The sequence below is a fragment of the Mauremys mutica genome, chromosome 2, assembly GCF_020497125.1.
Source record: "Mauremys mutica isolate MM-2020 ecotype Southern chromosome 2, ASM2049712v1, whole genome shotgun sequence".
Lineage (NCBI taxonomy): Eukaryota > Metazoa > Chordata > Testudines > Geoemydidae > Mauremys > Mauremys mutica.
The window spans coordinates 255,544,893-255,571,927 of record NC_059073.1 but is presented as its reverse complement, the minus strand read 5'-3'; the positions used below and the strand labels follow the sequence as shown (position 1 = coordinate 255,571,927).

General features: G+C 41.8%; 1 protein-coding gene across 1 annotated transcript in view; it reads left to right on the top strand.

Moving 5' to 3' along the window:
* CUBN (cubilin) overlaps positions 1 to 27,035 on the top strand; it is a 215,549-nt gene that overhangs the window by 62,232 nt on the left and 126,282 nt on the right. The window contains exons 27-28 of the mRNA XM_045006661.1: positions 3,144 to 3,331; positions 17,763 to 17,922. Coding sequence (XP_044862596.1) covers positions 3,144 to 3,331; positions 17,763 to 17,922 — 348 coding nt within the window. The remainder of the gene's footprint in view (positions 1 to 3,143; positions 3,332 to 17,762; positions 17,923 to 27,035) is intronic.

The following is a 27,035-nucleotide window of genomic DNA, read 5'->3' as shown; positions in this document are numbered from 1 at the left end:
GGGACCCTTGAATCAGTGGCCAAGGTCTGCACCATCTCAAATCTTGCTGCCATTTCCCTGAACCTTTTTCTACTCCACTTCTATCAGGCTTCCACTCCACCACCCTTCTGGGTAAACCAGGGATTCCCAAACTGGCGGTCGGGGGTCACGAGGTTATTACATGGGGGGTTGTGAGCTGTCAGCCTCTACCCCAAACCTCACTTTCCCTCCAGCATTTATAATGGTGTTAAATATATTAAAAAGTGTTTTTCATTTATAAAGGGGGGTCGCACTCAGAGGCTTGCTATGTGAAAGGGGTCACCAGTACAAAAGTTTGAGAACTACTGGGGTAAACTCTTCCTTCAGGGCCTGTAGCCCAGGGCTTCTATTGTCTCCCTGGGTTTCCTCCTTTCCCTCTCTAAGCCCAGAGAGAGACTACAGGCTTCCACACTGCAGCATCCTTCTGCCCTCACTTCATGGCTTTATACCAGTCCTGCCTGCTTCTGTCCAGCTGGGCTCCACCCTCAATCAGTGCTTGCCTATCAAGTCAACTTTCTTTCAGGTACAGCCTATCAGATTACTTCTGAGCCACATTAACTCTTTCTATGGGGTGATCCCCTCATCACAAGGACCAACAGAGTGTTTACAAATCTAGGGTATCTGAGATATCAGCTAAAGGCATGTGTGTTTTGCCATTTGCATTAATATTTTATTACTAATGATGCACAATAAATTCAATAAACAAAGCTTTTGGTGGATTGCTCAACTCTGAAAATGTACAGCAGGTATCAGTTTAAAATAAGGTAGTTAATTACCTTAATGCATTCACATCTTCTAGTCTGAACAATAGTGTTCGGTGAAACATGACACATTCTAAAAGAAAATGTGTTTATTGGTGTAAGACTAAAATGCAGAGGCACTTACATGCCAGATGTATTTCTGATACAAAAATGGGACCAGAAGGCAGCTGGTTAGTCCAACTCATATTTTTCAAAATCCATTTTGGAGTTTTCATGTAGTCTTTCCCAATGGATATCCAATGGATATCCTCTGCTCTCTACACTTGCTTCCCATAGAATTTTGAATCAAGTTCTAGGTCTCACTACTTATTTTCAAACCATCCCATGGCCTGGGCCAAGGGTATCTGAAAAATCATCTAAAGATCCAGGACAAACATGGTGGCTGACAGTTATGCTTCTCTGGCACAATGGAACTCTCAACAATCCAAGTAAAAGCTTGGCTGTGCGGGAAACAAAACTTCCTCTGGGGGCAGTCCGAGACTGTGGAATGAACTTCCCCAGGAGCTACGGACTGTCACAAATCTCACCACTTTTTGCTCTAAGGGCAAGGTACATTTCTTTGGCCTGGCCTTTTCCCCCATATATGCATGGCAACAAGCATATTTGTATTAAAAAAACCACACACCTCAACCAAACAAGACACCACACTGCACATGCAGCTCCCTCTGGGGAGAGGATGAGAGAACAAACTACACAGATGAGTATCATGTTCTTAAAGCACTACTGGAAGGCCCTCAGATACTACCGTGATGAGCACAGTATAAAAACCTCTATGGAACAGAATTGCTTTGCTTACCGTGTTCTTCAAACTCTCTGTATATTTCCTGTTCCAGACAGAAGAACATCCTACTTTTCTATTTCCCCCCTGTAGCCGGGCGTGATCCGCTCCTGCCATCTTGCACCACAGAAACCCGCTCAGACTGCACTAGATGGATATCCACTCCAGGCTGTTTATTTCAGATCTCTCCACCAATGCCTTTACAGTTTTAAACGTCAATACTATGTACAATGTCCCTTGTATCTTCAGCCCATTTCCTGGGGCCCAAGAAGAGCGAATGTCTCCTTGAACTGAGATCTCTGTGAGACTGGACTCAGCCAGCCCTGTTCCCCTTGCACATCCTTCCTGTGCCTTTTTGTCAGTCCTCAGCTGATGGGTTAATTAATCCGTTAGCTCACCCGGCCCGCTGTCCTGAGTAGCTAATCACATTTCATTCCCCAGTCAGTCCTCTTGGGGAGCTACTTAGTGTCAGAGTGATCAGACTAGAGACTCCCCTGTTAACTCCCTGCCACCCCCTTCATCTTATTCTGCTCCCATGTACACATTTATATGGGGTAACCAAATACAGTATGCTCTGCAGCACAGCATTTACTCATATTGATAGTCTTTGAGTTCAGTGGAATCCAGATTCAGGAAAATCAGAATCACTGATCCAATAGCATGGCTGTTCTGTGCCTTTTCTATACTTTCCTTTCACCCTTCCCTTTCCCCCAAAAGGAAAAAACTCTTTATCCCAGTCAGAATCCCCAAATCCTCTTCTAGATCTCTGCTTGATGACTAACCAGGGAAAGTATTATTAAGAACTTCACGCTGACTTCCAGCATGTTAAACCAATTAGGATGTCCAACACAAGCCAACTATTTTCATTCGTCTTTCTAGCCATGTGTGATCTTTTTTTTTTCTAGTTCACTGAAATGGTATGTGAGTTTGCAGTATTGTGTCTAAATACAGCTCCAGCCACTGTAAATTAGTTCAAAGTGACTTATTTAGCTAGATGGTACATTGCATTTTTAGTTTGAGTTTTTTAAAATAATATAAATAGATGTTTTAGAGAATAATTTTGCATTTGAGAAAAAGAAAAATAGGCAAAAAAGAGTATGTAGGATAATGGGGGTGTTGTGTATTTGGTTGTCATGGTTTTGTTGCTATGGCAACTGAGTTAGATTATTATGGGTTAGCTCAACCGGTTTCAACCGGCTGAGGAGCTCTCTGTATATATGTAAATAAAATGGAGGTTTTGGTTAGCTGCCTGCTCTCTGGCCTCAAGTGATTGCTTCCTACACCGGCTGCCCCAAGGATATAACAGGGGGAAATCAGCTCATGATTCTAGTATACTTGGGAGGAAGGATATGCTTGTAATGAATGACTCGTAGTTGGGATATCTGGATTTTGTTCCTGGTGCCTATGTGTCCTTGGGAAAATCACTTACCTCTCTGTTTCTTAATTTCCTTCTCTGTAAAATAGGCATAATAATACCTACCTCATGGCAGTATTATTAGGCTTTATTCAGTAGTATTTGTAGATAATTTGAGATCCTGGGATGAAAGCAGTATACAAAGTATAATTTATTACTTTTTTTTTTCCAGTTTGCCAAGGAATAGTGATTGCCAACCGTAGCCAGGGCATCTTGGAAAGTTTAAATTATCCAAACAATTACCCTCTAAATGAACACTGCAGCTGGACCATCCAAACTACAACTGGCAATACACTTAACTACAGCTTTACATCCTTTGATGTAGAAGAAGGATCAAACTGTGATCGGGACTATCTGAAGGTATGAATCCAAATTCCAGACCACATGTAAATCATTTTTTTTTTCATGGAGAATAGGCACTGAAAATACAGTATGCCCTCATTTTTTTCAAATTAGAAATATTTTGTTAGAAGAACAAGTAAAGAAACTCTAATTGTTACTGGTTACATTGTATATCTTACATGTATGTCTATCAGTTTTAGTCATTTAGTACTTTGAACTCTAGTGAACAGCCAAAATCAGAAGATGGAATCAGAACCTGTTAGTGAACCTGGTTGTTCATCAGTTTCCAAAGGGAACATATCTGAGCATGTCATGATACTGTATCAGCTAGAGACATACTCACTGCAAAGAATAGTTTGTACATCTTAACATTATTTTACCATGGGTAATATAACGTATGCTACCAATTCAACAAAGCACTTATGCACGTGTTTGTGTATCCCTATTCAGCAAAGGCTGTAAGCATATGCTTAAGTATCATTGACTTGAAATTAAACACACGTTAAAGTGTTTTGCGGAGTAGGGGTAGCTTTAAACTCAAATTCAGCATGCACGTAAGGGTTTTTGCTGAATTAACACAGCCTCTCTAAGAGTGAAATTCACCCCTGTACAGGGGGCTAACACAAAGCACTTATTCACCACTTAAGCTTTGCATAGGGAAGAATTTCACCCTAAGGGACTATATCCCAAAGTTTGGAATAGTATTATAGCTATTTGGAGCCAGGAAGCTGACAATGGAGTAAAGGTTCATAGTATTCTTTTAGGCATACCTAGCGATTTGGGGGCTGGTCTTGCTGAAAGTCAGGTGACAGCTCTGCTAGGCCTGTTGGTCCATTCCATCTTAATATCCTACATCCTTGGCTATTTGGTGTGCCAGTTTCCATAGTTGAAAAACTGGTAATAAACTGGTGAAAACTGATCAGTGAAGGGCAGAGGCCATGAGCACAGTAGAAAGCCCTCAAGGAGAAAGGTGGCTGCTAGAAGATAGTATTCCAGGAGCCATGGCTGGATAGTGCCAGACTCGAGAGGGCTTGATAGGCATTTTAAGAAACAGAAATAGAACATGTTGGTGGGAGGAGGAGGAGGTGGTGTGGATGTGGGGAACTTTGTCCTTTGTTTTAATAATTCCTAGTTTGATTGATGAAAGATAAATGGAATGAATTTACTAAAAAGGGTAAAACACAGGAGAAAATAGCCATAGAACTGTGTTAAGGAGTCTTTAATTTACAAAAGAGGTGGCTAAATTGCAGCGGCAAAAACCAGAAACATAAAAATTAAAAGTTCAGTTAGACACTTTAGAGGAAAGGATCATTTTGAGAGAAATCAAAAGAATTATTTTTTGTCACAATACAAATATGTCTGTCTTTAAATGTCATTTAAAATTACGATTCCCGGATATGGAAAAGATGTCTTCATTCTGCTGCATGGCATACAAATATGTGCCAATATGTAAAAAGAGAACAAGGGTGAATGAGTTAGGAAATCAAGTAATGTTTGTGTCACTCTTTGAATTGTGAAAAGGGGAATATTTTGGCATTAGTACAGAGATCTATGAGATACAGGGGAAAGGAGAGATAGCTTTGTAATGTGCAACTGATTTTCTAAGCAAACTGCATATATATGGTATTCCTGTGCTGAAACCCATGCTGAACCTGACTTCTGTTTGTCAGGAGAGCATGAGTAAAATCAGAATAAAGCCTCATAATTATTAGGGTGGAACAGATGTTGCAATTTTGCAAAATGCTAACATTATTACATTTAAAAAGGAAAGCTCCAGAGGGACCAACCAGGAATAGCACTGGTTAAAAAAGCAGGTGTATATTCCAGATGTTTGAAGAAGCAGAGATATTTCATTATTATTATTATTTGAAATAGGCTTTGTGTTGACATATATAGGTGTATTCTGGCAGAAACCTGACTCAGCTGTATAGAGAATGCACTCCAGAAACCATGTAACAGCAGAAGGAAATAAAAGAGTAGAGTCGCTCTAAAGAGTCAGTATAAGGAAAGAGTGACTTACAATACGTGTTTTAGATTAGGAATTTATCCATAATATGTATAAATGGGCCCAAACCAGACCTGTGAATTTGAAACCCTTTAGAATTCCGGGGAGGAAGAGTTTACGTGTGTGAGGGGATGTGGGAGGTATTGGGGAGGCGGGGGATGTGTATAGATACAGATCTCTGGATCAGATCTTGTACTTTGTACTTTTGGACCCAGGTCAGATCCCAAACTATAAAAGAGCCTGTTTTTCAATTCCATATTGGAATGTGGCTAAAATATCTGAATCATGCCCCGATTCAAAGAGTTGGGATGGGAACTGTATTTTGTTCGGTAACTTGATATAAAAAGCACTTTCAGCTTCACTAGCTGCTCCTTGGCCTGCTAAGAAAAAGAAAGAAAGAAAGAAAGAAAGAAAGACTCTTGCACTTGCTTTCTAATGGCTGTGGTTCCTTAGAATACTGTCATCAACTAGATGAAAAAACCCAAATCTCTAGTGTATAGCTGAGAATGCACTAACACAATGCCTAGGTGATCAGGGATCAACCAGTGCAAATTAAATGCTTGACTGAGCCAAACTGAAATGAAATCACATGGAGATAAAGAGAAATAATTAGTGCGTTGCTTTTCCCTTTTCTTTTTCTCCTTTGATCACTGGATGCTAATTTTTTTTGAGTCAGGTTGTGCCTTGAAGGCACTGGCCAGCGTTGGGGTCAAGCCGACCCACCTCATCCCCAACGGAGCTCTGTGAGGGAGCACGACTCAGAGTTTGGATTGCATGGGGCCTGATTCTCCACAGCTTTGCACCTTTCATAGGCATTCACATCTGTACTAAGTGGGGGTAAAATGCCACCTTTCTGATTTGGTGGCATCTGAGACCTACTCAGAGCTTAATTTGTAATGAAAGAGGTGCTGAGGCTCAAGCAATTATGTACTGGGGCTCTCACAATTTTTTTACTTTCATAACTGACGCAGCAAGCCCAAAGGTGACGGGGCTATGAACTGCCAAGCCTAGAGGTGCTGGGGCTCAGCCCTGGCAAGCCCTGGCACAAATTAAGCACTGGACCTATTCTGCACAGTGTAAGTGCATACACAGGGCCAAAGCAGGAGAGAATCGGACTGATGGACTTTATCCAGGCATTTTCTAACATTAATGTAGGGTGAGCACTTCCTGAACAAATGAGCAGCATGTTCTGTTTCGTGGTCTGGCAGTGAAAGTTGGCTCTCTCCTAGTAACACTTGGAGGTTGCCTGACATTTTCAGAGGGTTTACAGCTTAGTTGTTGAGAATATCAGAGCAGCTACATGTACCGAAGCAGTGACAGTATGGAGACAGCACATACAGGGGTGCTGGAACAATTTGTATAGTGGGAGTGCTGAGAGCCATTGAACCAAACTATAAAACTGAAATATGTTGGAAACCACTTCAAGCCAGGGGGTGCGGCAGCATCCCCAGCACCTCTAGTTCCAGCACCTATAAGCACGTACCTTATAGCAGACCTATTTTTTTTTCTGATGTGCCACTAATACTAGTTGAATTGGATTGTAATTATATTGCCTGCTGTGACTTGGATTTAAAACCTAGCATTCATCTTTTCAAGGGGAAAAATAGCCAGAAGGCTGTACCAGTGAGGTTAGGGACAGTAACCGAGGAAAGAAATGCTGCATCTTTCTCTACTGTCATGATGCTGCTAGCTGAATAATAATAGTTTACTCTTCTATCTTTACTTACTGATTTACATTTTATTTAGTGTGACAGATCATAGGCTCAAAAGTGGCAAAGCTCTTTTATAAATAAAGAGAATTTAATGTTACTGCAATAGAGATTTGAGTCTAGCAATAGGAATGAAATTCTCTTCCTTCTTATCCAAGAAAAATATGATTTGAAAACCTCTTGTCTTCCTGTCCTTCAGCGGCTAACTCCCTCTGTTTTCTTGTACTCGCAGCACTTACCCCTCACTTTGAAGTCCAACATGTTTGGCATATGCTTGTAATGATCCTGGGGGAAAAGCCTTCCCACCTCTTCCCAATGGCACAAAAATGCTTGATGAGCCCCAGAACCAGTGTAGTTTTGCTGTGCAAGGGACAGGATGCAGGCCATTCATAGATGAGGGCAAGTCTCTGTGCACTGTAGAGCACTAGTTGATGACCACAATAGCATGGTGGGAGAGGATAGTAGATCTGTATCTGTGCATATCCATTGGCTAACCTGCATGTGTAGTGGTGATGCGTATGTTCCATGGAGCATGGGCGGCAGGTATCATAGGCTGGGAGAGGCTGTGCATCCCCAAACAGCCAGGCATGGCCCCACTCGCACTCCACCCCCAGACCCTTCCTGGTCTGCTGTGCTGTGGCCCCAGCTTGGGCTGGGGCCAAGCTGGCCACCCTCCCAGTCCTCCAGTGTTGGTGGCACTAGCGTGGGAGGCCGCGGTGGGTGGGGCTCTGGATCTGGTGGGGGGGCACGGAAGGGGCAGGGCCTTGGGTGGAAGGGGTGGGGCTGGATGCTAGCCCCCCTCCAGCTGACAGATGACTTGCACCCCCATGCCATGGAGGCTACTGAAGACATGAGTCTGCAGTAGCAAGCACAGAGTGCTCCTCCTGCTGCTCCAGAACCGGTGCGGGGGGTAGGGGCAGAATTCCTCCCCACATCAACAAGCCCTGTAGAGCTGTCTTGCTCACAACTAGTTATTACACCTGAATATGTAGCTCCAGCAAATGAGTGCATTCATTCACAGGACAGCTGTTCTTGAGTACTCTTTCATTTCCTTTTTCGGTAACAGGATATGTTTTTACCACAGCAACATTCCAGGAATACACCATAATATCCTCTCTCTCCATGTGGTAATAATGCATTAAATAATGATTGCCTGAATTAAACCAGCAATCTTCTTTTTCTAATGAAGTTACACATGGAAGAAAAGAGGTAACACTTTTTCCCCTGACCCTAGTTTTACTTGCTTCCCTAATTTGAAACAGTAAATAAGCTAACACCATATAGGAGCTGGGGGGAGTTGCCCAAGACATCTGAGCTATCATGTGATATATATGTCTTTTTAAAAGTCCAGCAGGAATTATCCAAACCCAGAGGATGGCTCAGTTTGCGGTCACACATCGATTGCAAAGTATCACCAGCAGCACATCACCCTGTGGAAGCAGATGATAGATGGAATATAGTCAGGCATCAAATTACAGCCTTCTGGCTGGACTGCAGCGGCATCTGGAAACCCATTAGCATGCAAGCTGATAATAATCAAACCTATCTACAGATATAAAATATCTACAGGGATTTACAATTCACCAGTAGAAGTTCCTCCATATAGCATTCTAAGGATAAAGGCAAATTCTCCTCTCAGCTCTCCATGGCAGTTCTTACCAGTGGTATTCTGCTTTCACTGCATGAACAGGTTTTCAGTGGGAGAGCTGAACAATTGGAGAGAGCAGGATATCAGTTAAGATCTGCTTTGACGATCCAAGAGGAGATTTGTGCTCAAAAAGTTTTTCCAAATAGCCTGAATCTTCAGCTCCTCAGATGGTTAGGTATATTTAGAACCAGGGTCAGAAAGCAGAACTGAAACCACACTAGTGAGGAGAAAACTTGGTACTGTAACTGTGGTAAATTTGTTAATGGTTAAGGGGCTACATGATCTCTAATTGAAACAAACCTCAGATGGCGAGTGACACCAAGTGATTCAGGATGCGACCAAATGGCGGTTTACTTGAAGACGTGCAAAGCCCAGCATGAATGAGTAATACTTTATTTTTAGTTGCACATTTTCTTCAGCTGCTACACCCTGCCAGCTCAGAGTAATGTGACTTTTCCTCTGCCTCCAGGAAAGTAACTAAATACAATGGGGAAACTGTGAAGTGTCAGCATGTCTAATGCATGCTAATGTGTAAGCCCCCGGCAGTGAGAGGAAATTCAGCACTGATCCATCTTTGCTTGTAATTCTTCTATCCTCTAATGTCCCGCCTCTGTCCTCCCAAATTCACTTGGGAAATGGCACTGTAGAGCCTGGCCTGTTTGATACACAAGTGAGACCTTCCAAGCAATGATGGAGCTTGTCTCTTTCACTTTATGGTTTTATCACCATTGAATGGAGGGACTCAGTGGCATTAGAAAGCCCAGATGATGCTCTTAAAGCTTCAAGGGGGTCCACTAAGATTCCCTAGTCAGAGGAAGGAATCCAAAATGGCAAAATCCCTCCTCATAGCCCACTTCTGTAAGTTCTGTCATTCCTTTGAGTAAGATCCATAGGACAACCTCCCTCTCAGATGGCTTTAGGATTCTGTTCCCATTGCTGGAGGATTTTGTCTTACCGGAGACCTCAGTAAGTTAACTTGTTCCTGAGGCAAAATTTTCCATCTACCTTCATCAAAACTGATTTGGCACTCCCTCTTTTGGGATATCCTAAAGTCCATCCTGCCAGAAATATTTTGATACCACAGGGTTCTTTTCAGTTCAGAGTCCAACCTCTCTCAGAGAATATTAGGAATTAACTCAGTTTGTAGTTAAGTTAATCTGTGGTCTGTCATTGTCTGTACTAAGACAACTGGCTCCAAACTCTACACAGTTATTTTGTGCTTTTTCAGTCTGTACCTTCCTCTTTCATTAATTTGGTTTCATCATCCACAAGAGGATTCCCACTTCTTCATAGGGGTTTCACAGGGTCACCCCTGGATTCTTCCAGAGTGTGATTTTCCTGCCAGAGGATAATTTAAGGGATATAATTCTCACAGATCCAGAAGGGGTCCTTCCTTGTCCATCAATGCTTTACTACTTTTAAGTGTGATAGAACTCCTTTGTCTTTCTGATTCCCAAGGTACTGCAAAAGACAAAGAAATTCTGCCTCTAGTAGCCCCAGCCTTAGGCTCATAAATGTTGTTCTCTTCACAAGAGCAATGTAACAGGGCCTTGGAGGGCTGGGTGGCCTAGTGTTTGGAGTGCTTGATTTTCAGCCTCCTTGCTTGGTCAACATGCCTCAGTCTTTAAGGTGGAGGGAGAGAGGTAGAGGGACCCAGGCCCTTCCACTCCACTAGGTCCCAACCTAGGACCTGTCAAGGCTGATTCCCCACTCTGGCACTTCGAGTGCAGAAGGTGGGGGCCTGCAAGGATTCTAAAAATTAATACTGACCACTCCAGGCTGGTATTAAACTCCCAAAGTTACAGTTTCTCTCTGATCTTGGATGGGTAGATGCTGCCACTACCCAAATGCAAAAACCCCTTTGAAACCAGAATTCTTTCCTGTGGGGTACCCTCAAGCCCTTTCACACCCTCAACCGCCCCTGGGAAGAGCTGAGAAAGAAAATAAAGGAAACCAGCTGTTGCCACCAGCTAATTTAACAACATGTGAACAAACCTCTTAGGACACCAAAAATCCAATCCTGTTCTTAAAAAAGGTAAATTTTATTAAAAATAAAAAGAAAGAAAATACATCTGGAACTTACGCTTTTGCTAGATTTAAAAAACCCGCTTACAAAATTTAAACATTGAGAATAACCTTCTTGAGTCCAGTTTAAAGGTTACAAGCAAAATAAAAGGCATTTGGTGTTAAGACAGAGGAGTCCACAAGCCAATAAGAAATAAACAGAAATAAACCTAATCACACATTTTAGATATTTCCTAATTTATTTACATATCTGGGGTTTCAGATAAGCAATCTCTAGGTATGATCTGATGGTTTTTCATATCTGGCTTAAACTTCTCACAACATAACTGCTCCCTGTTCCCCTCTTTCCCAGAGAACCACAACACACAGACAAAGGGGATTTTTTTCTCAATTTCAAAAATTTCTAGCCCTTCCATTGGCTCTTTTGGTCAGGTGCCCACTCCTTTTCTTTTACCTTGGGCTTGTTAACCCTTTACAGGTAAAGCAAGTAGAGAACAACCACCAAGAGGGATTCCATAGCCAACTGGCTGGCAGGGTGTCTACAGGGAGCTATCCCCCCTCTCATTTATCACAGACCCTGAATAGGGGAGCCCCAGCAGGGAGCCTACATCCACTGCCCTGGGCTACTTCCTACCGCTGTCCCTTCAGTTTGGGGCATGGCCCCTATAGTCCAAGTTGTAGTGGTGGTTTGTCTCTAGTAGAGTCCCCTCGTGGATTCTGGGTAGTGTCCAGTTGCAGCTCCAGGTTTCTCCAGGCAGGGCAGCCATACGTTTGGTGGGGTCAGAACCCCACAAGGTCTCCATGCTTTGGTCACCCAGTTCTGTCTTAGGCCGGGTGCTCCTAGGCCTTGTTCTCAGTCTCCTCTAGCCAGTGGGACGGTGCTTGTTCCCTGGTGCCTGCCTTGGCTGGCAGGCTAGTGATCCTTCCCCTTAGATAGGGAGGCAGTTAGCTCCTGCCTCTTCACCAGTCAGTCCCAAACTGAGCCAGGTTCTTTCCTTTTTCTCTCCCCTCCAGTCCTGGCGTTGGCTGCAGGTATAATGGAGCAGATGCTGGCTGGGCCCAAAGGCTCTCTTTAACCCCTTCCATGCTGGTGGGCAGTTTTCCTGCTTCATCATAAGCACTCTGTTTCTTTTCCTCTTCAAGCAGACTTTTCAAGCAGAAAGAGAAGGGAGGCTTCTTCACCTAAGCCCATCTTCTCAGGAATTTGCTGTGTGACTGTAAGAGCCCTAATAGCCTAAAGTGCTCTTCACTTTACCAAAGAGGGGAAGCAAGTCACTCTGAAATCCCTAGTTCCTTGTACCAGGAAAACAGATGCTCTAACAATGCAAACTTTTCCCTATCTAGCTTGGAACTGCAGGCTCGGCATACTCTTGTGTAGGTGTGCTCTCTTCATACACAGTGCTTTGTTAAACAGCTTCTCCATTGGTTCATTCATAGATACAGCTTACATTTCTTTATACTTCTTTAATGTACTGTAAAGAATACAGCCTTGCAAAGGGAACCAGTTAGTTTCTTGCCTCAAGTGTAAAGCTGGAGAAATACTGGAGAAATATGGTTTTACCGAACTCTTGTGTAGCCAGTTTTTCACCTTCATTTGCTTTGAAATGGTGATAATGCTGGCAGGATAAGAAATGAAAATTCCTCCTCCTTCTCTTTCTTCTTTTCCTTGTCTTCCTCCTTTTCATTTTTCTTCTTTTTTTAAAAATTCTTACTACAGTAAAACATGAAATTTAACCAAACTTGATACTTTTAACAAGGTTAAGTATTGCAGGCTCAGATAACGAGGCAAAACATAGACTCCCTTTATCAGATACCACTTCTGTTATTAAAAACTAGACAGTTGCACATTCCGTAGGTTATGTAAATCCCAAAGAGATTATCTTTTCACATGTCTTGTGTTGCATGAGTTCACATTGTTCTGTACTACAGAAGAACATGGCTAACTAATGAAACAGATGCAATGAAGGTGCAGAGACACAGAGGAAGGTTGCCCACAGTTGTGACATGCAAAGCACACAGAAAGAATGATGAGCCATTTACCCAAATCCTGTCCCCATTTTGGACCATATTTTCTGGCCTGCTCTGCTCTGTTTGTGGTGCTCAAGTGGCACAAAGTGAATGGTGACTGCCAGTCACTCCCCAGCTGGTAATACCTCTGCGTGGAAGAATCCATGCACAGATACTAAAAGGGGGTGGGTTTATAAGTCCCATAAGAAAAGAGCTTTGAGGAGAAGTTTGAAGGAGCAGAGTGTGGAGGTGCAGGTAGGAGAATTTAGCATGGAAGAAAGGATGGAGATGGAGATGAAGTGGGGAGGGAGACTAACTTAACATCCTGGATGGAGGGATGAGGAAGCGGAGGAGACTAGGAGGAGATAGCTGCAAAGAGGTAAGTGGAAGATGCTAAGTAATGTAGGTACATTTGATATTTGGGCTTAAGCTACTACATTTTAAACCACATTTCAAATATCTCAAACTCTGGCGGTGTTCAGAGCTGGGGGTTTTGTTCAGTTGCCAAATTCAGCTTCTGAAATCCCTCCTCCTCATCTGGAATATCCGGCGGTATAATTCATTAATTCTCACGAGGTGCTGTGAAGATGTAAAGTGTAAAAAGTGAAAAGCTAATATTGGTGGCCATAGCATTAGAGGTTCACACAGGAAGCAGGCTGAACCAGCAATCCAGTCAGAGTCTGCATTGGGTGCTAATAACTTTCCAGGTGGAATTCAAGTTGTTGCTTTTGACTGGTAAAGCCTTAAATTGTTTTTGATCTTGGTCCCTGAGAGATTGCCTCTGCTCTGCACAGTTACAGGCAGTTGTGGTAACTTCACAGGGAGCCCTCCTGATACAGAAGATGCCTGTTCCATGGAACCATAGCCTTGGGTACTGGCAAAAAAGAAAAACAAGGAAAATAAAGAGAAACAAAATAAGTCTCCTGCCCTTTTAAGGCACTGGCCTCTCCAGCTGGAGCATTTCTCTGTCGTGGCCAATCTATGTAGAATCGGGACTGAGACCTTCCTCAGCCTGATCAAACAAGAGAACAAGTGTCAAACCAAGGAAGGCTTGCTTCAGCCACGGTTCCCTAAACCCGGAGAAGAAGGAAAAGAGGAAAAAAACATAGTTTTTAATGTAAAGCTTCTGGGGAATCATCTTGCTCTTCTGCATAAGCAAGGCAGTTAGTTTACCAGCTTCTCCTTGCTTATTATTAATAGTAGTAGCAGCACCTACAGGCTCCGAACAAGTTCAAGGCTCCATTGTACTAGGTATTGTACAGACATGTAGGATGAGCTAGTTCCTTCCCCAAAGAGCTTACAGTCTAAATAGACAAGGAGCAAGGTGAGAAACAGGCACAAAGACTTGCCCAAGATCACCTTGCAGGTCAGAGGCAGAGTTGGGAATAAAGCTCCTGTGTCCTCATTCAGTGCCGCATCCACTGGACCACGCTGTCACATCTTCCTGGAATGGATTTGGTCAAGGAGTACCCTGAGCCAGTGTCTTCCCCAGGCTATGAGGAGAGAAAGAGCACTTTGGCCTTCTCTCAGGAGTCTGTCTCCGGCATTTCACACCTTCCCCTTTATATCCATGCCACACTGAGTCTCTCTTTCCAGCAGGCGGGTTTAGTAACTTCTTCAGGGCAGCACAGGCCCACTGCCTGATTCCTTTCTTAGAGAGTTAACAGTGGGGCATATGCATCCACTTCTAGGGATGCTAAAAAGGAGCTTTCCGTGAGGGGCCTTGGTTTTGGAACTCATTCCCTGGTCAATTCTCTAGAGCTTAGATATGTTAACTGTCTGGGCACTCTGAAACCTCACCATCTTTAGGATGGGAGACATGGTGATGAGCTGGAACATGGAGGATCTTTTAGTAAATTATTGTTATTAGGGAACTGGCTTTTTGGTTATTAGAACTCAGTGTCTTTAGATGGTTCAATTTTTTGCATGTTGTATTATCTGCCTTAATTGTTGTGAAGCATCCAGAACTTGGGATGAGCACTAAAAAATTCTGAGCAAATAAAATAGAAAACAAATATCTTCTCAGAAAGGGAGATGTGTTCCCGTGTGAATACTTTGGAAGGAGTTCAGTTATCAATTCCTAGTGCCATTATGGTGGTGGAGTCTCTAACAAGTTATCCCATACTTCAGGTGTCCTGTCCAGACAATGGAAATACCCTGCCTGATATGGCTTAGGCAAGAATTGTCTCTCTTCTTTCAACAGTTCAGAGAGTAGTTCAAATGATAAAACAGAGGCTCCGTAAAAAAAAAAGCAGAGTTAAGACACAAAGAGACAAATCGTGGCCCAGGATATTTGCACTCAACTTTAGTGGCAATTGCTTGTGCATATCAAAGGGCAAAGTTTGCTCTTAGATGTTCAAAATGCTTCTTGAAAAATACACAGCTGTTCCCTTCATTATACGGGTAAGAGAGCCTAAAAAAAAAGTCTGTAATTCTAGCTGTAGTATGTCTGCCTCACTCTCAATGAGTTACAGCTGGCTGTTCATTTGAATTTCCTGTGAATAATATTCTGCTCTGAAACAGGATCAAGAGGCAGCACTGATTAAGTGGTTTCCATAGTAACTGTTATTTGTATACAGAAAAACTAACTGTTTGTTTTCAGGGGAATTACATAGGTATGTGATGTTAGCTGTCTGTTTGGGTAAAACTAACGCCCACTTGATGAAATCAAACTTAGAAAAGATCCATGAGACTTGTTTTTCATTTCAGTTTGAGTGTTGCTACCGAATGGTTCAGTCAGTAACTTTTATAGGCTTTTATTTTTTAACATTGTACCTAGAGTTTAATCATTTAATATGCATTTTAGTGCATTTTTGCTTTCCATTTTAAAGTATATAATACTTAAGTTTCTGCACTGATCCACATTTCCCTATTCAGATTTTTCTGTTCAGAGTTTTCAGACACAGGAACTTGGGTGGGGTGGGGTGGGAAGATGCCTATTTTAAGTGGCTATTCTAGGAAGTCATGTTTTTAAAAGAACCAACCATTCTAATTCATATGGGAAATCTAATTGGATATGACTTCATTTAACTTTGATGAACTAGAGACAAAGAATGTCCCAGCTGTGATTTGGTGCCCAGTGCATCTCATCTTCATTTTATCTACATGTAAGTCAGTTACACAGTAGTTGCAAAAAATATTGACAGATGTTAAACGTGGCAACTTGTCCGAGGAGGATGACATTAACCAAACTTCTGTGCCCTGGCACCAAACACAAATAAACAAAGTTTTTTTGCAAGAACTACAAGAGGTTTTTCTGTTTGGAAGTAAGAAGTTCTCAGGCTTGTCTGTCTTCACTTTGGAAGTTTCGGAGAAAAGGATAATCAGGACTGTTAGGCCTCCTGTTGTAATTTACTTGTAATGTTTTGGGGATTCATATGTTCATGGACTTTAAGGCCAGAAGTGATCACTGTGATCATCTAGTGTGATGTCTTGCGTCATACAGGCCATAGAATTACACGCAGTAGTTCTTGCAACAGGCCCAGAGCTTCTGGTTGAACTACAGCAAATCTTTTAGAGAAGACAGCTGCTCTTGATTTGTCCCTTAAGGGTTTGAGAGTGTATCTGAGTGGACTTCTTGCCCCTCAAGCCCGTAAACGTGTTAAATCACTACAGGGTTTTCTGAAAATCCTAGTCCTTGCATAGCATGAGCAGAGCACTTAATTGAAATATTTGATCATATGTGACTCTGCAAAAGCTTACAACCAGCATGGTTCATTAGCGCCTTTCATTTTACCGTGGGAGTGTACAGTGTAGCACAGCTCCACCCAATGGACTTTCGGGTGTTCAGAGAAGAGCTTCTGAAATTAGAACAAAGATCAGTTTTGGCTGGCTCCCTAGAGATCATCCCTTTGGCTCTTTGCTGCCTGCGGAGAGAGAATATTACAGTAGTCAGCTCAAAACAGAGAGAGGTTTCTGCTGAAATTCTAAAAAGGAACATGCCAGAGACTCAGTGATGAGGATGTCCAAATAAGGTTTCTATGCCAACTCTTTACTGGACTGTCTTGAAAAGATATGTTGTATGAGTCAGAAAATCAGATGATTACTAAACCAGGGCAAAGTGATAAAGTACAAGGTTGTTGCTCCAAACTTGGAGAGTGATTGTAATAACTGTAGGCCTGAGAAACAGACAAACAACATGACAGTAACTGGCAATCTCTGTCTGTTGTTACAAACTGAACAGAATTTGGCTAAGATGGAAAGATCTGTCCCCCCTTTTTTTTTCAGGTTTGCTATAGATAAGACACCTTATCCCTGATGGGCAATATTAGCATTTGGCCATTTGATCAAGAATGGCAGTGCATATTCAGAGCAGTGGTTCTTAACCTATTTACCATTGTGGGCCGCATATGCAGCTCTCTATGTGTTATGCGGGCTGCATCCACACAATATATATACTGCCTGGATGGCCCTGAGGATGTCACTTGGGCTGCAGCTGTGTGCTGATTGAGGTGCAGGTTGAAAACCACTGGTTCAGAGCATTTTTAGGCCAAACATTTTCAAAACTAGGTGGCTAAGGTCAGACCCCATATCGGGGACCTAAATAAATGGCTGAGTTTTCAAAAGTGCTGAGCACCCAGCAGCTGTCAATAAAGTTACTTATTCAGGTACTTGTTTAAATATGGATTTAGGAGCCTAATTTTAGGCTCCTAATTTTAAAAATCTCAACCTAGGAATATTTCTTTTTTTGAGGGGGGGAAGGGGTTTGGAGAGGGAATGATTTTAAAACATGTGTTGGTGCATTTCCTCTTTGTGTTGTGTGTGGGGGAGGGATTGTTGGAGGTGAAGAATATAAAGAGCCATTCCCCCAACACACATTGAAAAAGAAAAAGGCTGGTGATATTCCTACGGTACAAGACAACCATTTGAGTTTAGCAGCACTAAATACGGGTTAGCATTTCATCCAACTCTAGCTGTGCTCCTCCTAGCACATTTTGATAGCATAGAGTAGTATGTACACTGTGTCTCATTGTTCTTTCTTTAGAAGTCTATCATAATTCCTCGTAATCAGGAAGCTGCTTTTACTACATTGGGAATCTTCTTGTTTCATTTCAGCTCTATGATGGACCCAATGCCCAATCCAACCTGATAAGCACTTTCTGTGGAAATACTATTCCCATTGCCGGGAATACCACAGGCACCAGCCTTCATGTTGTGTTTTACTCTGATGGAATAGCCTCTAAACAGGGGTTCCAGATGCTGTGGCATGTAAATGGTAAGATACCCAGAATTTCTCAGTCACTTTATAATGGATAATTCCTTCTTCTCTACAGTATAATATGCTCCAATATGCTTACTTCAGCTAATTGCACATTACTAGAAATAAACCAGATATAGGTATGAAATCATCACTTTTCCCTCCAATTTTATAATGGATTTAATACTTACTGTTTGCATGCACACACATATGAAAGGATCTGCCTTATTGGCAAACTAATTATAGGGCCCATGGATTGAGTGTACAAGGTAAGTGAACTGGCCTCTCTCAGCTAGAGGTAGTTCCTTTGGAACAAAGGTGAGCTGCATTTGCAGGGCAATGTGGGAAAGTTTGTGTGACTTCCCCTATGCCAGGGGTTCTCAAATGGGGGTCGGGACCCCTCAGGGGGTCATGAGGTTATTACATGGGGGATCGCGAGCTGTCACCCTCCACCCAAAACTCTGCTTTGCCTCCAGCATTTATAATGGTGCTAAATATATAAAAAAGTGTTTTTAATGCATGGGGGGGGGTCGCAATCAGAGGCTTGCTGTGTGAAAGGGGTCACTAGTACAAAAGTCTGGGAAAACCCTGCCCTATGCTGAAGATCTTCTGTGAAGAGAGGTCTTAATGTTTCATTAGAGATGAGCCCAGCACTACAACTTTCAGGCCTGGATCTGGCCTGGATTTCAAACCCCGAAGTTCAGGGTGTATGCACTTGGGAGTTCAATTCCAGCAGCTCTCTAGTTTCCTTTGCTGACATTCAGTTCCTTCCATGAGTAGTAAATTCAATTCAGTCCTCCCCCAACTGCTTTCTCTCTATGAAATGGCATTGGCTGTGCTGTGCTCAGGATGCTTTTGCCCTGCACCCACATGCAGCAGATGCTGCCACACGCTTCATTAACTCGCCAAGCATACATACCCGTTAATAAACCAATCTGCTAATCACTATGTTCATGCAAGCTATGGTTGCATTTTCTTAGGAAGTAAAGCTAAAACTGCAACTTTATCACTGTGCCCATTTAACAGCAATAGTCACTATAACAAGATTGAATCTTATGCCTTTGTACATCCCATCAAAGAGGATTTGACCTTGGAAATAATTAAATAGCCATAGTTGCCCTGTCTGCCTAATCAGTTCACACTATTCAGCTTTGGCAGCATTGTAAAGCAGCTAAAATCTGCTGCAGAGGCCCCAGCTCCGCCGCAGACTGCTGTCATTTGTTGGCTCCCAGAGGGCTCTCTTTGACTAGACAGTCGAGTTAAGAATTCAAAGGAGGTCAAGGAGTGTTTTTGGGAAAAGGGTGACATATGCGAAAGGAGTGAGACCTTCGGCTGGACGCAGCAGGGGACGTGCTACAGCACAAGGGTATGTTCTTATGATTGGGAGGTGATGTCATCCTGGAGCTACACAAAGGAAAAAAAAGTGGAGCCTTTTGTGTGCAGAGAGAGATGACATCAGCCCCTATACAGTAGCCATGGTTTTTGTTTAACTTTCTTTGCTAAAACTCTGAAAAACCTGCCTGGTGCATAGTTCCCTCTTTCTCCCTCCTCGCAGCCCTGAACTCTCCAGACTCAGACCTAGCTCTCCCCCGCCCCCTCCACATTCCTCCCTTATTGTACATTACTTTCTGTGTCAGCAAGCTCCCATTTTAACTCGTATGCACAGACCTGGGCCTGAAGCCCCACAGACTTTGGGAAGGTTTGGATCTGAACTTCCTGGCCCGAGTGCAGCTCTGTAAGAGAGAGCTGAACCAGAACGCTGAATCTGAATGTCCTCCAACCCTGGGGAGTTTCACATCTGGAGCTGGACTTCACAATGTGGTGTTCGTGCCAACTTGCTGATACTGGAGAAAATGCCTCTCACACTGATTTTCAACCCCCTTTCTCCTGTCTTTTGTAACCCCTGGCCCCGTCATATATACACAATAAAGGTTCCCCATTTAGCCATGGTTCCATCATATATTGTAATATAAATGTATTAGCAGTGGTTAGTAACATGTGCCGCTGCCCTCTGCTGTATAGAATCAAACCTGCTTGAGTGTCTGAGATTATGGGCTAGCTTCTCGCCCTGTTCCAGCCCCTTCGGGTGTGGCAAAGGGACCAGGGAGCTCTCAGCCAACAGGTAGCCAATATAGATGGCTCCTGTGTCAACTGCTTCCTTACCCTCCACCCAGGGTAAGGGTATGACAGGGATGGGAAGGAGCATGGCCTAATCTATTCCAGGGGTGGAACTGGAGTAGATGTGGATTTTGAGTCAGGTATCAGTAACCTAGGCCCCTACTAAGCTGAGCAGATCAGTGTAGGAGAGAGATTGGGTTTATGTGTCTCTTTTTGTGGTAGTGGCCAGTGTTTTGGAGTGGAAAGTCCTGTATTCTGTTCACCAAACATCTTAACTGGTGGCTACAGTGTGTGCATGCTATATATCTCTGAGACTCATGTGCCATGTTGCTGAGAGGGATGTATTTAGATTTGCAGCCATGTGTTTGTATAACTTCACACTGACACTCCTCTCAACCCTCCCTTCCCAGCATCTTTGTTTGAAGCTGTGCAATGACCGCAAATAACCAGACACTTTCCCTGTTGCTGACTGACTCAATGAGCCCACTTCTATCACCAAGGGGCACAAAACATTTAAACTAATCTTTTGGGGCTTCCCTCTTCAGAGCCGAATATAAATTGCCAAATGGAAACTGATCAGTTTTAATGCCTCCTCCGTATCAGAAATTTGTACCGATTTAACTACATTGTTTTAGAAACTGATCTGGTTAAATCAGTGCAGCTCCCTTGCGTGGGGATTATTATTCCGTCTTAAAAGTGCCTTATAACAATTTATCTTAAGCAGTAAACTTTAGTACAAAGGATTCAATTGCAGCGGAATTGATATACCATTCTTAAACTGAAATACATGTCCATACAAGGGATTTAATTGATGTAATGTAAATTTAGGCTGTGGCTACACTTAGCACTTCAAAGCGCTGCCGCGCTGGGAGAGAGCTCTCCCAGCGCTGTCCGTACTCCACCTCCCTGTGGGGAATAACGGACAGCGCTGGGAGCCGCGCTCCCAGCGCTGGGGCTTTGACCACACTGGCGCTTTGCAGCGCCGCAATTTGCAGCGCTGGAGAGGGTGTGTTTTCACACCCTGCTGCAGCGCTGCAAATTTGTAAGTGTAGCCAAGCCCTTAGTTACATTGGTTCAGTTTACTCCTGTAAACAAGCACTTAGAATCTTAGAGGGGCTTATTCCCAATGAGAAAGTTTGATGCTGCAAACTGTTCATTCCAATTCTGCTGTTTTCTAGGAAGCTCGACACATGCAAAGTTCATTTTTGCTCCTACAGTGTGCTCTTGAAGAAAGAGTCAACACTTGGTAACACCGTGGGTGTTGTGGGGATGGTACGCTGATTGAATTACTTCTCTACAAAGAAAAAAGAGTTGGGAGGCCAAAGGTCTGTCAGTGCTAAATTACACCAAGGGCAACTGTCTCTGTGAGAAGACACACGTTCCCTATGCACTCCAGCTAAGTTATTAAGCAATGTTCGTAAGACAGTCAGCTGCTTTGCAATGTGCATTACTGCATTTTCTTAAAAGAATTAGTAATTCGACGGCAGGGTTTTGAATGAACCTGACAAGTGAAATTGATTTGGCCCCTACAGCGTAGCCAGACTTCGTCTGTTCTGCCTTTCAGTTCTGCCTCACATACGTAATCCTTTCTCCTTTAAATATAGGCACCACATACTGTTGAGAACAGAGTAATAGAGTTAGAAAGGGTTGTGCCTCACTAGCCTCTTCCCTCTCCTGGATTTCACAGGGGAGCCCTGATGCCTGGCTGGGGCATAGAGAGGCATATTTGAGTCATGGCTCTTAGGTAAAGAAAATGACATTATTTTGTTTCTATATTTTTACCTAGCAGAAGACAACTGTTAAAAAAACCTAAATAATTACTACATATTTTAAGTGTTTATATTAGAAGAAAGTGAAAAGACTGTTAGCCTTGCGGTGAGGCATAGCAGAAATAGTCACTGCACGAGGTTGCAGTAGCTAGTCCCTGTAACTGTTTGCAGACTGACAGGTTGCTTGAGAGAGTTCTGTCTAGCCGCTCAGGCATGGTGCCGAGAACCAGGAATTTCTGAGTTCTAGTCCTAACTCTCACATTGACTTGCTGTGTAGCCTGAGACAAGTGACTGAGGGCTGACATTTTAAAAGTGCCCATTAACTTTGGTGCCTTCTTTATATGGGGCCAAACTTGAGACACTTTGGGCCTGATTTTCAGAGGTCAATTGGATCTATAAGTGCTGCTCAGCAAGTCTTCAAATCAGGCCCTATGTGTCTTGATTTGGCCTCCAGAAGAGGGCCCCCAAAATTAGAGGCCATTGATGAAAAAGTAGGTTTGCTGCCTTTGTAAAGAGTATGCAATACTTACATGCTCACCCCATGCGGGCTATGAATATTAAGGCATTAATGTTTGTACAGCACTTTATGCTGTATTTTCAAAGTGATATATATGAATGAAGGCCAACATTTTCTAAATAAGTACTTAACATTAGCTAACTAAAATCTCATTTGGTACCTAAATAAAAGTGGCCTGATTTTTGTAGTGCTTAACACTCACAGCTTCCAGTGGGAATAGTGGGTGGTCAATATCACTGAACATCAGACATTTATTTACATGTCTAAATGTTGGATGAATAATGAAAATCTTGGTCTTGATAATCTTTTAGTGATTCAATATTCAGCCTGGAGCGTATGTAGGAAAATAACCAGAACTGAGGAGATCAGTAAAAAAATGTTTATAAAGATGTGAAAGTGAGTAGAATATCAGAAATGGCTCTCATAAGTAGCCCCTACTCACATGAGTTGTCCAGTTTTCTTCAGTGGAACTTGTGTGATTAAAATATGCTTGTGTGCATAAAAGTTTCAGGATCAAATCCAAATTATCCTTAGTGTAATAGTGTTTTTGGATCTGTATCTCACAGCAAATTTCATGTACAATGTTCTTTATAATTAGAATCAGTTAAAACTAACTGAAACAAACAACAAACAAACTCTGATACTATTCATGTCCTTAACTCAGATTTTACATGCACACTGCTAATTCACTCTAATTCCCTTAAGTGTGGTGGTGTAAGTTTTTAAGTGTCTGGCTAAAATTTACCAGTGAATACATCTGAAAAATCTTGCAAATAGATTTTTGTAGATTACTAATTCCCAAATTCAAGTGTGATTATGAAAGTACAAACTCTTCTCCTGTTAATGAATACCATCTTCTAACCAGTCATGTGCAGTAATATGCAAAGACCTTTATAAATCATCCCTTGTACAATCTTCAGTGATTACTAAGATTTCAGCCAAAAGAAAAAAAGGCCACCAAATATATGTTTTTTGAATTTTCTATTTGTTTGGTTTCCTAGCAACTAGATCCAGGGTAGGTAGCTGTTGTATATATTTTCCAAGGGAACCCCGAGACCTCTATGCTATTAAAGAAATCACACTTTTTTTTCCATGGTTTTAAAGTATATAGGAGAAGTTTCCAAAAATGACTCTGGGGCGCTTTGCCCAAACTGAGTACATAGTGTACGCAATTCAGCCTCTGGACATTTTTCCATTGTGCAGCTGCCTGTTTGTGCAGCTGCCCAAATACTGCATGCCCAAATAGTTCTGTGCTGTAGAAAAGGTTTTAAGCATTTTTGCTAGGTACTGAATCCTCTCAAATTCACTTCAGCTTCAGGAGGAGTTCAGGGTGCTCCAGGGTTTAATTTGTTATGAAAGAGGTGCTGGGGCTTAAACAATTTTTTTTCACTTTCATATCTGACAAGCCCTGGCACAAATTAAGCACTGGGGTGCTCAACACATTGCAGGGTCTGTCCCTTAATTTTTATTTGCCCTCTAAAGACTGGATCCTCCTTCTAATGCAGTAAATGGCAAAATTCCCATTTAGTTCAATTAAAGCAGAATCGACCCTATGTTTGTAGATGGATGTAAGCACTGTTGAATGTTTTGTGCTGATTTAATGGGAAAGTTTGGTGCCAGCCAGAGACTGGAAAATATTTGATTAGCAGAGATAGATGCAGCATCACTTAAAGCTTATTCTCTTCCATTGTCTCAATAAAACAGTGAATACGCCTTCTATTTAGGAGAGAAATTACATTCTGGGTTAAATAAAAATAAGTTTCTAATTCTGCAGGGAGGAAGGGGGAAGAGGCTAGGATATTCCATTATTTGTAGCCGGCTTTCTTAATTTCTGACTGAAGTTAGTACTAGATTCCAAAAGATGGGTCATGGAATTCTTCCAAAATTTTTCATAATTCCAGTTAATTCCAATTTTCCAGTGATTCTGGTCTGTAGATCATTTGAATTCCAAATGTAATGCATGTTATGTCTCCGGTAACAAGCCTAATTAGCTGACACTGAATGAATTTCAAATCCTTTCGTTGATTGAAGGCTCCTTGGGACAGGGACTGTGTCTTTATATGTATTACTACAGCATTTAGTACAATGGGGGCCTAGTACAGTGGGATTTACAATACAAATAAATACAAATAATATTTGTAGTTTATAATCAGGGCACAGAACAATGCTATGTGATTTATGTAGCTAATCAATACAGTGTAAATTGTGAACTGATCAAACATACAATTCAAAATTCTTTCAGTAAATAGTCAAGATAAAAATTAATTAAAAGATTAGTACGGATAAATGCTCTAATATTCCAGTAAGTGAAATAGGAAAGTGTTTCAAACATGGCTGAATCAAGATTTGCTTTTGAATTTTTTTTCTCCTCTCAGCTGTAGAGCTTATTGCTGGGCAAATACTGCAAATAAACATTCCCAAATATGTGTCCACATTTTATTATGAAATTTGCTACAACTATACTGAGCCCCTTTTGTGGTTACTTTCCATAAATATTCTAACAAATACATTTACTGGCAGGAATGTTTGCCAAAACAGCTGACTTCAAGCAACATATTTACAGGAAGAGAATTTGTAATTTATAATATCAATTATTCACCCCAGAAACTATTTCTAAACTCCTAAGCGCTGGCTTAGTAGCTGCCTTCATTTAGTAGCCAACCCTTTATTAGCCAAGATGCTGAGGAATATCAGTCGAATAAATTATGTATTATAAATTATTCAGCCAGGTCTAATATTGACCAGCTTTTTGACATAGCATGTATAAAGAATAGATTCTTCAAATGCTGCTTTGGGAGCAGCGTGCTGTGGAAGAAAATTAATGGCACATAAGAGTTTGATGTTCGGTGTGTGGTTTGGATAACTCATCCAAGGATTAGTGATTAAAGTCACAGAAAATATCATCCATTCTTGAAAGAATTTTAGTGAGTAATCTGTATGTGAATTTGAATGTTAGACGTAGGAGTTGCAGAAAGGGAAAGGTCTGCTGCTCAGTGTAAGTTTTCCATTTGTCTGACCCATTTTGGGTTTAAATAAAGACATGTCTTTGTGACTGTCAGGAAACCAAGCTTAGTCATAGTTGCCTGTTTAATTTGAAATGTTCCCAGTTTCTCTACACTCAGATAGGTAGCAAGTTGCATCTGTACTCTGTTGCAGGGTCCCCTAGGACTCTGGCCATGCAAGTAGGTTGGTTGAGAAATCTTTATCAGTTTCCAAAGTCAATTGAACTGTTTTTTCCATAATGAATTTTTTCTCTAAAGTGCCCATGTCCTTTCTTCACATCACACACACACACACACACACACACTTATGCTGAGTGATTTGACAGTCTGTTTATTTTCTCCAAATGGGCTAGTTTCTTTTTTAAGTAGCTTTGGCCAGATTATGCCTTGCTTTTCCAGAAGTGCAAAAGGGAAAGGAGGAGAGGACACAAGGAGCCTTTCTCCCCTCTTGTGCCTCTGGTTAGAAGTTTTTGATTTCTGAACATTATTGTAAATTGGCAGGGATCCACTCCTGCTGTGGTAATGTGTCAATAAATGCAACACCCTTATACTGCATAACTCTTTCGAAAGCTGCTGTTTCAACATGGGAGAAAGGAGAGGTTTCATACACTTTTAAAGATTACTTTTAACCTTAAATCAAGACATCTGTAAGCTAACAGAGTATCTTTGATGCAAAGGTTCGTGTGATAGTAGCTGCATGATTGGTTCATACAACCTACTACTATGTTATCCTTGACAGCATATAGAGCAAACTATACTTAATCCCAAGGAAGACAGAGAACAAACTCAAAGCCAACATTAATTCATAGATCTCAGGTCTAGAAAGGCCTTACTGGGTCATTTCTATCTTATATTTCCCACCACCCTGCAAATATAGGGATTTATCTGCCTTATCAAATGTGTTTTTTTCTTAAATACATTGTGGTGGAGCCTCAACAACATCCCTGCGTAAATTATTATACTGTGATTTCATCAGATGGTCACCAACTTCCCAATGCCTAGCTTCAGTCTTCTCTTTTCGAGTTTAAAGCTGCTACTTCTTGTCTTGTTCCCATTCAGAACTGCTGCTATTTCCTCTGATCATCAAATCGAGCTGACTGTGGAGGAGCTGACCATATATTTTAATTTACAATTTGCCTGCCTTCTATTAGCAAACACATTTATACTTTGATTGTGTAGATTGCAAGTAACACTGACTGGCTTAGTAGCTGCCTTCATTAGTAGCCGCCTTCATTAGTAGCCAACCCTTTATCAGCCAAGATGCTGAGGAAAGCAGTTGCATTTAATAATAATCTTTCTCAAACCATTGATTTAAAGACACATGAGGAAGGAATTAAATTTAACAGAAAGTACAGCATCTAGGCAAAGATACTGCGTTCGGGGTATGTGCTGTGCGTAGCTTTAATATGTATTAGAACATCTAATTTTTCTATGGCAGTTAAGTAAGAAGGAATTTGTTGTTGTTATTCTACAAAGACATTTCCTTGAACTAAGGATTCAGCTTAAGATAAAGTAGCACTTTGGCCCTGGAATTTTACTGTTCTGGGTTGGATTGGTGGCTTTGTTTAATTTTTTTTCCAAATGTGACAAAACACCTTTTTTTAGTAGGATGCAGTTTATAAAAGCTTCTGCAGTTATTTTTATGAGAAGGGCAAGGTTAATAAACAGCCATTATCTCTGTAAGCATGTTCAGTGGATCAGTGTGTTTCCTGTTGATGAGGGAAT